The sequence below is a fragment of the Pungitius pungitius genome, chromosome 14 (assembly GCF_949316345.1).
Source record: "Pungitius pungitius chromosome 14, fPunPun2.1, whole genome shotgun sequence".
NCBI classification, from domain to species: domain Eukaryota; kingdom Metazoa; phylum Chordata; class Actinopteri; order Perciformes; family Gasterosteidae; genus Pungitius; species Pungitius pungitius.
In genome coordinates this window covers 4,369,086-4,383,193 of record NC_084913.1, presented here as the reverse complement: position 1 = coordinate 4,383,193, position 14,108 = coordinate 4,369,086, and the positions used below count along the sequence as shown (strand labels likewise).

Below are 14,108 nucleotides of genomic sequence, written 5' to 3'. Positions count from 1 at the left end.
TCCCCCACTTTTATGCTTGTGTGTTGGAAGAGTGCCCCGTGGGGAGAGAGAACGTTTGAGGTTTCAGTTCAACTTTTCCAAGATTATTTTCCTGTTAATGCAAAAAAAAAAGAAAAGAAAAAACAATAATCGTTACTAAAAAAAAAACATCAAGTCAGAAGTCGCGCGGATCTGCGGGTCTCCTTGTTTCCTGTAAGTCCGTCCCGCGCTCATCTCACTCACGGGACCCCGTTCAGTGTTTCCAATGCTCTCAGGTTACTTAAAAGAAAAATCTGATTGATTTCCTCCCTTTTACAAAAACAATGTGAAAGGCATCGCGGTGCCAGAGGTTTGTTATTGTCTGAGCGCGCACCGTTATCTCTGACACTGGGCGCGATTGATGGCCTCCCGATTGGGGGGGGGGGAGGGACCTGCGAGGCCTTTCCAAAATACTCCCCCCTGACTGATTTTTTTTTATCATGAGAGATCACGTGCAAATAGAAATAATAGATTGCTTTTTTTTCTCTCTCTACGACGTTGCCACTTGACATAAATCCGTGCTCAGTTTCCATAGCAACCAAACAGGACGACTGAAACACGGTGAGCGTGAGTCCGCCAGCGAGAGACCGCCGCCGCGGATCACTTCCTCATACTTCATGCGGGACATTGTGTTTCAGGTCAAAGGTCGTCCGCGTGCCATATTGCTCACAGCGTCCCGCCCTGTAATAACGAGCTGGGTGATTGGGTACCGAAAGAGGATCACTTCACTGGCATTTATTGCAGTGGCGTTTTTTTTTTTTTTCCCAAAGAACCGAAGAGACGGGTCACCCAAACTGTCGCACAGCAGGTTTTTGTTTGTTTGTTTGTTTTTGTTAGCCGTGGAATGGACATTCACACATCTCCTGTGGGATGAATCCAACTGAAGGAGCATGCAGATGACGGCTATTTCCATTTAGTTTGGGACACAAGCTCTTTGCACGTTGTACCCTGATGACAGGATGACTTTTTAAAACCCTTTTGAGGTCGAACTATCGCACAGTGTTTCTGGAAAAGCAGGGCAAAGTATCTTAAGGAAAATCATGCTGTATAAATTTGCCGCCGTAAATAGACAGAAGGGAGTCGCTTTCTCGACCCTTTGCAAATGTCACCTTTGTCTGTCCAATGTGTTCTCTGGGAAAAAGTTGATTCATAGTTAATAACCATTGGCCTCTTTTTTTTTCTTCTCCATATGAAGCCTGTTCTTTGTCTGCTTTTAAAAGAAAAATGTCTCTTTTTTTTTTTTTTCTGCAACAGACCGATTTGACGTCGTGGGTCTCGATCACTCCTCGATTTCCCTTCTCTAACGAGCGCCGCGGGTCGGACGCGGCGCTCCCCTCTCGTCCCGGGGGGGCGAGGAAAGGTTTCCCGGGGGGGGAACGCGTTCGTCTGCTTTTCCGGCTCCCTCTCTCCGTGTCCGCTGGCAGAGAACCTCTGTGGGGGGAGGGGGGGGGGGTCACGCTGTGGTTCTGCGTACGTGCAGAATGCAGAATAAGTCCGGCCTGTGCACTCCTCCTGTTTTCCTTTAAGGAGTGAATGCGCTGAGGGGGGACGGGCGGGGGGGACGGGGGGGGGGGTGAGAGCGGGTGACTCGGGGTGAGAAGGAGTCTTTCAACTGGACACGTTTCAACGATGTTTTTGGGAAGCGGTGATGGAAACGGGCGGGGGTGGGGGGGGAGTTCAAGCGGCCCATTCCTCCCCTCCAGGGTCCTCGCTGTGTCAGGGGGAGGGAGGGAAGGAGGGGGAGGGGGAGGGAGGGAGAGCCTGTTGCAGGACAGAATGTCTTAAGCCTGCTCCGTATTAACCGCAGTGAAAACAAACCTCCCTCAGAGTTCAGCCGCAGCGGCTTCTGCAAATACGCAGGTGGACCAGAACCAGGCACGGAGGAAACGCTCCCATGGGGCATGGAGGCCGATTATAAAAGGAAGAGAGGGGACGAGTTAGGCCCCCGACCCCCCCCCCCCCCCCTCCTGAACCATCAATCAGCGTTTGAAAAGAGCGTCTGTCATCATCGCTTTGTCACGTGACAAATCTGTGTGGGACAAATCACTTTTATGGGAAAGGTACTTTTATTTGACTGATGTACAAATACAACAATGTAAAAACAATCCTTAGCATGTTATACTTACATTCAAATGTTTACAGATAAGGAAACAGTAAAAAAAAAGCCTTGCTGGTGATACTTTTGTGAAGTAAAAAAAATACACCCTGACATGTATGAAATCAATACAAAACCTTTATTGTGGATCAAAGGGAACAGATTGTATCACACTGGGTTCATTATGAAACCCCATGAAGCCATATTATACACAGCATATTATTCACACCATGTTTCTTGTCAAATGAATCATGTAGAACAGTGATGTATTACGCAATAAAGAAAGGAGACAACATAACCGACGTTTAGATTAGAGGCTTTTTAACATACAATTTGTTAAATGCAACATGAGTTACTATCAGCATACAACAGTGTCGTGCATGACTTAAGATTAAATGGATGTCGATGTATGGATTTTAAATACGACGACAGACTAGTTTCTGCGTGAATAACTGCTTCATTGAGACCACACAGCAGGCACAAAAGGAATGCTTCAAGTGAAACTGATTCATCACCACCAGTTTATATTGCAAATTAGGGCGACTCCACTAAATGCCCCCTCATGAATAACAATGCATTCTTCAGCCTTAGAACGAATTGTGGTTCAGGGAAAAACACATCAAAAGCTTTGTTACGATTGTTTCTGCTGCTACCATGATGTGATGAGTCATTGCAGATATCTTGGGGATTTTAGTAAATCGCTGTCAGGTCCAGCTATGAGTCACATCCCCAATACTATTTACAAGGTGCTGACTTTTTATATGTTTACTGTCTTACTTTTTTTTTTTTTTAAGTGAAATGTATTGTCTGTGTGTAGGAAGTAGTAAAGCTTATTTTTTTTACGTGAATTTACGTCCTTTGTGATACAAGGCATGTATACTTATTTACGAGGCACATTTTATAAAATGTATCGCTTTAATGTATCATTTTTTTTTCAGTTTTCTAACAGTTCTACTCGCCTTTCAGTAAGTGTCCCCTGAGTTTGGCCGTAATCCTGAAGTGTAAAGGCTTCAGCGTTAACCCATAGGAGCAGTTTAAAGACAGCTCCTCATCGGCACATTTCTCAAATCTGCACTGGTGGAGTAGGATCGCAACAAACAAAAATATCTCGACCTTGGCAATCTGGGTCCCGATGCATTTTCGCTTCCCGGCCGAGAAAATCATGACATTGTTGGACAGATCCTTGTCCAGGGAGCCCTCTTGGTCCAGGAAGCGCGCGGGCTCAAAGACGTGTGGGTCCTTCCACTTCAGGGGGTCGTGGTTGACGGACCACTGGTTGATGAAGACCACCGTGTCTTTGGGGATGCGCAGACCCTCGACGGTGACGTCGGCGGTGGTGGAGTGGGGGATGGTGACGGGGACGAAGCTGGTGAAGCGCATGGTCTCGTAGATGAAGGCGTCCAGGTAGGACAGGCGGCTTCTGTCCTCCGCGGACGGCAGGCGGTTTCGCCCCACCTCCTTGTCGAGGAGCTCCTGGAGTTTGGTTTGTATCTCGGGGTGTTTGGCCAGCAGGAGAATGACCCAGTGGAGCGCAGTAGAGATGGTATCCAGACCCGCGCCGATCAGATCGGACACCGTCCCCTCCGCGTGGCCTCTGGTGAGCCCGTCGTCGCCGCCGGCCTTGTCGATCACGCCGATGATGGCATCGCTCATGTCCCTCACGACCTCCGGGTCGAACGTCTCTCTGTGCTCTTCCACCTTGCTCTGGACGAAGCCGAAGAACTCTTCGTTCAGGTCCTTGAAGTTCTTGAACATGCTGCGGACTGGATTGGGGAAAGTCTGAAGCCAGGGCATCACATCCACCAGGCTGCCGGCCCCGACTGTTTCTCCAAACTTATCAACCTTCTCTAGCAGGGCTCTGAACTCCACATCCTCGTGTCCATAGCGCTTTCCAAAGCACAGGGCACAAATCACATTGGCCGCGGCAATTGTCAGCTCGTGGGCCGGGTCAAAATACCGGCCGTGAGCACCGAGTTTAAGGAGAGTCTCAACCAGCTCTGTGGCTTCAGCAGCTATTTGCTGCTCAAAGGCTTTTTTGGTCTGGCTGTTGGCAGACGAGAACGCTCTGATTGTTGATTGGGCAATTTTCCTGTGCGTCTTCCACTGTTTGCTGTAGCTGTTGAAAGTCATGCTGTTCCCCCCCGAGACGGCCTGGAAGGAGACGAAGTTCGGTCTGCCCGCGAACTCTGCGGCGTGCTGGACGAGAGCCTCCCGTATCGCCCTGTCTCCGTTCAGGACCACCACGTCGCTGCAGCCCAGCCGTATCTGGTACACGTTGCCGTACTTCTTGGCGAGCTCGGCGAAGGCGATGTGAGGCATCTGGCCCAGCTGCATGGCGTTGCCCACCACTGGCCAGGCGAAGGGTCCCGGCAGCCTCCTCTTGAGCCTGAGGTTTTTGACCCACAGGCAGGCTTCCAGGCAGAAGAGGAAGACCAAGGAGGCCACCAGAGCGAGCTGGACCTGTCCGCTCCACTCCCTGATGATGCTGCTGCTGCTGCCCTTCACACCAAACTCCGCGTCGATTTGAGCCATTCTCTTATCCTGCAGTCCGTCGTCCACTCTTTGTTCGCGTGAAATAAATGTGAAAACACAAATTGTTAGAATTGTCTCTACTTAGATTTCAGACGGGACGGTCGAAACAAGGCAAGATGAAATGACTCGCTCGCCTTCTCACCCATCTGCCACATAGGCCAGTGAGAAGGGCTTGATCAGGACCGAGCTTTAACACTTTCTTATATATATCTCCACGGTGGGAGGGGTCAGCGACTCAGGTTTTCTGCTATCTCTCCCCTCCCACAGACTGCAGACCGTTGTCCTATTCCCACTCGGACCTCCTCCTTCCCGTGTTGAATCACAGGAGCAAGTAGAGCAGCTGATTGATGGGCTTAATCCGTTCGGGTTGTTGTCAAAGAAATAAATGGAGACTACTGTGACACTTTACTCGTGTGTGGCCTGGAAGGTATTTGTCACGAAATGGAATATATGAGATTTTTAATGTTGAAAAAGCACTTTAGCACTGGAATTGATTGATGGAGGGAACTGGAAGTGCAAAGTTTAAGTATTGGACATTAAGCCGGAGTTGATTGTTTTTCCCGCCAGGCTTGTACGACTTTGCTGTTTACACTTTCCTCTGGACTTTCCGTGGCCATTTTAATCGTGATTTGCTTTCTGTTACTTTCAGCCAAGCTGTTAATTATAACCACACATTAAAAAAAAAAAAAACTCTGGGATATGACCAGGAAAGCTGAGGGCTAAAAATTCAAATCCTGAACATTTACAAACACTGCAATGTATTGTACTCCCTCAATAAAAGTCACTGCGATAATGTAGCTGTTAGGGTACATTCAGGATTGAGTTTAGCTGTACATGTGATTCTAGTTTTAAACGCCTTCCTGAGCCAGTTTGAAGCAATATTGTGAGATTTTGTGACAATTAAACAGACACATTGACAATTAATTTTCTAAATTTATTGTATAGCTTATTGTTCCACCTTTCCATCATATAAAACAACATATTGATAACATAAAATGCTTGAACATTCAAGGCAAACAAACAAGTCTCTTCCTGAATGCAGAGACATCTGTGTAGCTTTGAAGAGAAAAAAAAAAAAACGTTATAAACAAACTCTTTTTTTTATTCTTTTGAGAGCGCCTCATAAGTGAACGGAATTTGCTGCACATGTGGTTTTGTTGTGCTGGTGAGGCTTCTGTGTTTGGATCGGGGTAGCTGCGGTGCTGATACAGTGAATCCGATCCCCGGTTGCATAAACTCGGCGAAGCGCTCGTGGTTTCACGGAAATGTCTCTTCTTCATCGTGAAGACGGCGACGGGCATCGATGAAAGAATTCCTCCTTCACAAAACACATTCCCTCCGCCTTTATCCGCTTTCTCTGTTTAATGTGTTCGTATGATTTGAGTACAGTAGATAGTGAAACACATTAAACTCCATTACATTGATATTCAACCCCTGAAATATGAAGATATAAAAATATATTTGTTACTGCTTTAGGTGGCACGGGTTAAATATATTCTTACATATTCCATAGTAGAGCAAGAAGTCATCAAGTGACTTCATAACATTCACAATGATTTCATATACAGTTATATTAGTTTGAAATGAACACTTAAGGAATGTAGCTTTCTTCTGCAAACACATCATACAAGTACATGAGCCGTAGTGGATTTAATGGAAGCACACAACTCAGAATTATGTACAAGATCTGATCAAGTACGGAATCATTTGGGAAGCAGAAATTGAATACCTAAGAACTTATTCCACAAATTTGTAACTAATATTACATCTTTGACAACATTTCCTCAGCCCTTCACCAACAACAATTCAAATACAGACCATTTAAGCATTGCCATTAAACAGCATCATTAAATATGAAAACCATACGACAGTAGGATTTAGTGCAGGCATCGCGATACTCACTGTTGAACGTCATTAACGGGACTTTAATGTTTGATGGGGCGCTCACGCCGGGGACACCAAGCCGAGCAGCTTTCCCCTGAGCTTGGCGCGGACAGAGATCCGGAGGGGCTTCAGCGTGAGCCCGTACGAGCAGTTGAGAGTGAGCGGCTCCGAGGGGTCGCCCTCAAAGCTGCACTGGTGCAGCAGGACGGCGGTGAACAAGAACACCTCGACCATGGCGATCTGGTTGCCGATGCAGCGCCTTTTGCCCGTCGAAAAGATCATCACGCCGCTGGTGGCGTCCCTGTTGAGGGCCCCGCTTTCGTCGAGGAATCGCCCCGGGTCAAAGGCGTGAGGGTCCTTCCACTTCAGGGGGTCGTGGTTGACGGACCACTGGTTGATGAAGACCACCGTGTCTTTGGGGATGCGCAGACCCTCGACGGTGACGTCGGCGGTGGTGGAGTGGGGGATGGTGACGGGGACGAAGCTGGTGAAGCGCATGGTCTCGTAGATGAAGGCGTCCAGGTGGGACAGGCGGCTTCTGTCCTGGGTTGACGGCAGTCTGTCTTGGCCCACCACTTTGTCTATGAGCTCGTGCAGCTTGGCTTGGATGTCCGGGTACTTGGCCAAGAGCAGCAGGATCCACTGCAGGGTGGTCGATATCGTGTCTTGGCCCGCGCCGATCAGATCCGTGACCGTCGCTTCCACGAACTCGCTGTCCAGTCCGCTGTCCTGCCTGTGCTCGATCGCGTCGATGAAGGCGTCGCTCATGTCCCGGGTCACCTCGGGGTCGAAGGACTCCCTGTGCTGGGCCACTTTGTCCGTCACGAAGGCAAAGAACTCCTCGTTGAGGTTTTTGAAGTTTTTGTAGACACTGCGGACCGGGTTGGGGAAGCACTGGAGCCAGGGCATGACGTCGACCAGGCTGCCCGCCCCGATCGTCTCCCCGAACTTGTCCAGCTTTTTCAACATGTTCCTGAACTCCTGGTCTTCGTGCGCGTATCTCCTCCCGAAGCAGAGGGCGCACATGATATTGGCGGCAGCCGCCGTAAATTCATGAGCAGGGTTAAAATACCGTCCATCGGTGCTGTGGCGCAGAAATACCTGCACCAGCTCCATGGCCTCGGCCGTGATTTGTTGCTCAAAGGCTTTTTTGGTCTGACTGTTTCCAGAGGTAAAGGCTCTGAGGCTGGACTGGGCTAATTTCCTGTGCGCTTTCCACTGTTTGCTGTAATTACTAAATGACATACTTCTGCCTCCAGAGATCATCTGGAAGGAGACAAAGTTCGGTCTGCCCGCAAACTCTGTGCCGTTATGGAGGAGAGCCTCCCGTATCGCCCGGTCTCCGTTCAGGACCACCACGTCGCTGCAGCCCAGCCGTATCTGGTACACGTTGCCGTACTTCTTGGCGAGCTTGGCGAAGGCGATGTGAGGCATCTGGCCCAGCTGCATGGCGTTGCCCACCACTGGCCAGGCGAAGGGTCCCGGCAGCCTCCTCTTGAGCCTGAGGTTTCTGACCCACAGGCAGGCTTCCAGGCAGAAGAGGAAGACCAAGGAGGCCACCAGAGCGGGCTGGACCTGTCCGCTCCACTCCCTGATGATGCTGCTGCCCTTCACACCGAACTCCGTGTCCAGCGCCATAGTGAGAAGAAAAAATGGGGAAAGTTTGTTCAGTCGTAGTTTTGGAAGAAATTAATCAAAATATCCATTTCAGATCAGAAAAAAATATGGAAGATATTTAAATCAAAAGCCAGGGAGGTCAAAGAGATGAGCACCTAAAATAACTGATGAAGGAAATTGAGTAAAGGTCAATATCTTTTTGTCTAAAGTCAGTCTTTTCATGAAGATTTAAGGCTTAAGTGCCTGCCTTTTGCTTCACTGCAGCGTCTTATATCTTTTCTGTTTGGTGGGCAGGGCTCAGGGTAACTTCCATACTCCTCCCATTGTGGAAGCCCTGCAGACCCCACCGTCTCATCGCTGGATGGTCGCTCGCTGTTGGAGGCGCGCTCCTGAGAGCGCGTGCAGGGCGCACCGTGAACGCGCGCCGCGTGAACGACCGCTGACCGCCGCGGAGGAAAAAAAAAAGGAGTCAGCAAACTTCGCGACCGATCCAGAGGGAAACGCGTGGAGATTTGTTTTTAATAATTGGAGGACTGGAAGAGTTTGCATCTAAAAATGTGTCTTTGGAGCCTGATTTATTCTTTAGCTGCCGGAAGAAAAAAAAAAACAATCTGGTTTTCATTCGGTCTGTCCGACTGCGGACGGAATTTGGGTTTTTCAAAATCTGTGAAAGCGTAATTATATTATAAGTTACGTGACATTACATATTTACTTGATTCAATAGGGCTGCTTTTTGATGAGCTTAAAACACATTTCTAAAGCCTTCTCTGGGAATTCAGCCAGATGTAACATGCGCCGTAATGCCTTTAAATGTGTGTTTATTGAGCCAATGCTGTACTTTGTATTTACCTCTGATTCTGGATCCAAAAACCCTGCAAGTCGACTGATCCCACAAGATCTGAAGCAATAAAAAGAGAATCCCGCCTTTCAGTTCCAATATTTGAAATCAACAGAGAAGATTGAAACAAGCTATTTCTTACACTAAAAACAATACATATTGGAAATTTAAAAAAAGAATTTCAGAACGTCAACTTCAATATAATCTCAATCATCAAATATTCCATTTATTTGATAGTTTGGTCCGATTTTCTCTTTTTCCCTGAAATGTAATAATGTGAAACTCATGGACCAGCCGAAACATATTAATGCTCAATTAATTAAAGTGTTTTCATCTTCAGAACATGACATTCAGTTCTGTGTTAGTTATCATACCACAGCTACAGATTCCCGCTTTCACAGTGTGACTCCTTTTGAGTGTGTTCCCTGTAAATGGGGGGGGGGGGGGGTTAAAAAAAAAGTAATTTCATAGACAAAAATGAAGAGGAGATACTGAAGCTCCAGTTGCACCATCGCATTACGGTAAAGACTATGTGGAGTTTCATGTTTGCAGGGAGGTGATGGCCTTAATTGAAGGTACTAAATCATTTCCGAAGGGATGTGAGGAGGAGGAGGAGGAGGAGGAGGAGGAAGTGGAAAGCTGGAGAATGATGCCAAATTTGTTTACAACAATTAATCACGCTGAATTATGGGTCCATTATGAACCCATTATGAAAACAAATTATAAAGACAAAGCAGGAAGGAGGAGGTCTCATTAAATCTGCAGCACAAATATCTCAATATTAACTCTGTGCTGTCTTCAAAGTCATCGTTTCTCATGGTTTAACATACCAGACAATGCGTTTGTGCATTAAGTTATTTTATTTATTTGAACAATTCAGCCCCACTCACAAGCGAACCTTATGTAAAACAGATTTTTTTTTAAAGGAAAAATAACAGATTCTATAGGCACAGCGTGCAGAAATTGTTAAAACAAACAAAAATGCCACAATAACAGTAGTTTAAGCGTTTCTACATTGCGTGTTCTCTCATTATTTCACAACAAAGGTCCTTGAAACGGCCTCTGCATGAAGCACCGGAGACACAGCGACGTCTTCAAATACACCGCCTGCACCGGGGGACGACTCTTTCTCCCCCCCCCCCCCCCCCCCCCCACACCAACCCCACCAACCCCCCCCCACTACCACTCCTCCTCGCCGCAGTCTGCTCCTCACACACATGTGGCCACTCGCAGCCCATCTCGCTAATTAGAGCCAGGTTTGTGGCTGAGGAGGGGAGGTGGGGTGAGGGAGGGGTGGGGGGGTTAGCGGTTGTATATGTATACGTGCGTGGGAGGCTCGGGGGCCCCGGCTTGGAAGCAGGAGGGGGTGGAGGGTGTCGCGTGTGCGTTTTGCGTGTGGCTGCCGTGTTTGCCTGCGATTACCCCTCGTAACCTGGCTGTGAAAGGTTGGCCCTGACCCTGCGTTGACTCTCGCTGAGGGGGGGGGGGGGGAGTTTTTTGTGGGTGGGCGGGTCCATAGGCCCCTGCATGTCATGTGCCGGCGGGTGAGTGCTCGCTGTTTGGAGACGGGGCCCAATGGTTAGAGCAGGCTTTCCCCCGGCTCTGGAGCTAATCATTGTTTACTAGTCTCATTTCCACTTCTCAGTGAGCTACTGTCACGCACAGCACCAACGGGGAGGAAGGAAGGGGGGGGGGGGGGGGGGGGGGGGGGGGTAAGGCAAAGGAAAGCCAGGGGTCCAAAAGGCAGTTGGGGAGCTGGTGGGACATGGGAATGGGGATAACAGAGCGAACGTAGGGTTTTCAGTTTTTTTTTTTTTTTTTCTCCTTGTAGTGAACAAAAGGTGAACCAGGGCTAAGAAAGCTGCAGCCAAAAAAAACAATAAACAGGCGCACAAGAACCATCCTCTGGAGCCGTCTCAGTAACCACCGGACACGCTGGCTGGAGATCGCGATGTGTGCAACGAGGAGGCCTTCGCTTGCCAGACTACGCAGTGCGAGGAAAAGAGACACTTGGACACAGAGTCACGGACTTGATTGTTGTTTTTGTGCAAAAAGCCTGAGAAAAGTAATCCAGAGGCAGGAGGGTGGGGGGTGGGGGGGGGGGGGGGCAAAGTGTTGTAAATAAGCAGTATTTTAACCGTTAAAACCCTCCTTCACGTGGATTGTGTCTCCCAACGCTGTTGCTGTCTCGCATGTTGTCGATTTGCAAACAGAAAACGTTTCAAATTAGACTTGAATGGAAAATCGATCCACGGAAAGTTCAAGTGAAAAAACGACACTATTACTATTTTAAATCAATTTTGTTACATTTGAATTTCCCCACACGCTACAAACCCTGCGGGCACACAAAAGAAGATTCAGTTATTGAGACTTTTTGCACCAGACGAGAAGAGGCCCAGACGACCTGAAGCCAGAACTACGGCGTCGCAGCGTGTGTCCAATGTCCTGCGTTCATTTAGATCTCGGGTAAAAAAGGGGGGGGGGGGTGTCCAATACGTCCGCTGTGTCAGACCTGCTGTGCCCAGAGATGTCGCCCTGCAGGCCATCAAACAGCCCACATAAAGAGAGGAAAGCACCACTTTTGGAGAATCGTTTCCAAGGATCATATAAATTCCTTGGTCAAACCATGAAGACGTGGGAGGCTCAACCCTTTCCATAAAGTATGAATTTTAACCATGGCACAATATTTTCTGACACATCTTGCACTTTCATGTGGTTTAGCTGAATAAAGCAGCGACATATTTAAAGTTTTTTTTTTTTTTTTTTTAAATAATTCGGCGACCACCCGTACACATTTTCACACTCCTTCCAGCAGAATTCTGTATGAAATGTTCTTTCCTGGAGTCATTTCTCTCAAGATCCCCAAATAGAAGCACGCACTTCTTTGACCAGTGAGTTAAATAAAACGACAACAAGGACCGCAGACCAATGGTGACGTGACATCACAGCCTTTTCAACAAAGGTTAAGTTGCAGTGAATCTGCAGAAACAGACTTTTCTGCTGTCTACTTGTTCTCTTTTCACCTCTTCCTCTGCAGGCTGCGTGATGGATCTTCCCTTAATGCGGGACATGCATTATGTACCGTACGGGGGGGGGATATTTGCCTGTGATCCCGGGAGAGGGTTTTTTTTTTTTTTTTTTTGCGTGCTAGGGGAGCCGAGCGGGGATGAGCTTGCGTGCCATGCCGGGGTGGCGTGGCGTGCAGCTTGGTCGCTGAACTCTGGGTTTCCCAAGGGAGGGGGGGAGGGAGGGAGGGGGTGTGTGTGTGTGTGTGTGTGTGTGCACTGAGAGATTAAAATGAGACGAGGGAGAGAGAGCACAAGTAGAAATGGCTTCCAGATGACCCCCGACTCAAAGAATCGGTGCACAGTTTGTAACGCATTTCATTGCACCTCCAGGTCCAAAAGGTTTATTCTCTAATTGACGTGCGCTCTGTCTGAAGACCAATAGCATGGCGTCATGCTCCCAATTTCTTACTTGAGAGGGGGAAAAAAAGAGGCTGTGATAATGCATGCGCGGCCTTCCCCACACACACTGTGGAGGTTATTCAGGGTAGGGGTTGCGTCATCGCTGTGAAGTCATTGCACTCCTGAGTCCCGTTGAGTGAGAAGAACCACCAACTCGGGTTTTCTCATTTCAACAAGAAGACGGTGAGATTTTTTTTCTCATGCAAAATGTTGGTCCGTTTTCCTCGAAGGACCATCCAGAACTTTCCTTTGACATTTAACTTGGAAACGCTTCACCCTGAAAGCGTTTTGTCCCTTGATGGCCTCCAGAGAGGACAATTGAGTCTATTTTGACCCAGGATGTTCCTGTTTTCTCCTACCCACCGTCTCGCATATTCATGAGCTGTACCGTGTCCGTCCCTCTCGGATCCCTGCATGTGGGGAGGCCGAGCCGCTCCGATGGAGGAGCAGCCAGGAGCACACTCAGCATTACGTGCAGCATGAACGCTCCCAGCGGGTCGCTCTTCTCGTTGGGTAATTGGGCGGATGATGTTCCGTGATCTCCTCTCTTTTGCACCTCCGCGTGTTCCACTTGAGTGGCGCGGCGCATTTCGGGCATCCTGAAAATGAAGCCGGGGTCAGCGAGCGGTCGGGTTACGCCCCCCCCTCCCCTCCCCCCCTCACCTCCCCCTCCCCACCACCTTCACTGCTCCATTCCTGCAGAAAGGCAGCGGGGGCCGGAAGACCTCAAAAGGGCCTCGCCGTGGCCGCGCTGCTGCAGATGTATCTTTGCAGAAATGTATAAAATAATATCGTGAGCTTTCTTCTACTTTCTCCAACTGCACACAGCAGCATGGGGGGGGGGGGGGGAGGGGGGGCTCCGCAATTTACTGTGAACAATCTTTCCCATGAACAGGGAATGCACTTGTATTTCTTTAAATCATGACTACTGCCAACTGCTTGGTTTTTGCACTATTTTCCTGCATTCGGACAGGAGGTTTAGAAAATGCAGCTGAGACGCATGCAGCATCAGCGACTCAAGCCAAGCTCCTTTTGCTTGATTGACATTTCGGGTTGTGTCGAATGCTATATATATTTTTTTTTGTGACTCAACCGCTTCTGTTCATCTTCGCTCCCCCCGTGTTTTGAACGCCATCGATTCCAAGAGAGGAAACTGTTTCCAAAACCTCCAACGGTTGTCAACCCGCCCCTTCGCCCGCCGCCTGCAGGGCAAAACGAGCCGCCCCAAAAAGTGTTTATTCTTCTGTCCACGGATCCAGAGAGAGTATTTTTTTTTTTTGTGTGTCCTATAAGCTTCACGTCACACAAACAAACGCTCCTCCTCTCCTGGCTTTTTCGGTCCCCTCTGGCAGGTCCTCGTGCCCCGCAGGAAAGAAAATCCCTTTGCAGTGGCATTGTCTCACCAATGTACCACTGTTTAGGCAGAAGACGAGTTCAAATGCTGCACTCGGTGGATTATGTCTATATAAGGCGTGTTCTTTTCGGTGCTACGCGCTTTTATGGGGGAATGTAAACACATAGCTGTTAGCAGACTAATAGCCATTGTTTGAAGGGGGAGTTTTAAACTGAAATGGCAAAGAGCATCAACCGTCGATCACGCGCTGCGATACGGCGCTCCTGAAACTCTTCCAGATAACCTCCATATTTTTCCATTAGT

The 14,108-nt window shown here is 48.6% G+C and overlaps 2 protein-coding genes across 2 annotated transcripts; both read right to left on the bottom strand.

Annotated features, from left to right (window-relative positions):
* Positions 1-2,779: 2,779 nt before the first annotated feature.
* On the bottom strand, positions 2,780-4,834 carry LOC119228058 (cytochrome P450 1B1-like). Its single transcript, XM_037487345.2, has one exon. The coding sequence runs from the start codon at positions 4,643-4,645 to the stop codon at positions 3,065-3,067; it is 1,581 nt and encodes a 526-aa protein (XP_037343242.2). The 5' UTR covers positions 4,646-4,834; the 3' UTR covers positions 2,780-3,064.
* Positions 4,835-5,565: 731 nt separating this feature from the next.
* Positions 5,566-9,284, bottom strand: LOC119228067 (cytochrome P450 1B1-like). The gene has a single exon (XM_037487359.2). The coding sequence runs from the start codon at positions 8,165-8,167 to the stop codon at positions 6,590-6,592; it is 1,578 nt and encodes a 525-aa protein (XP_037343256.2). The 5' UTR covers positions 8,168-9,284; the 3' UTR covers positions 5,566-6,589.
* Positions 9,285-14,108: the final 4,824 nt, after the last annotated feature.

Excerpts from the sequence above, each read along its gene's own strand:
- LOC119228067 (XM_037487359.2), bottom strand. The coding sequence starts at position 8,167 with ATGGCGCTGGACACGGAGTTCGGTGTGAAGGGCAGCAGCATCATCAGG.
- LOC119228058 (XM_037487345.2), bottom strand. The coding sequence starts at position 4,645 with ATGGCTCAAATCGACGCGGAGTTTGGTGTGAAGGGCAGCAGCAGCAGC.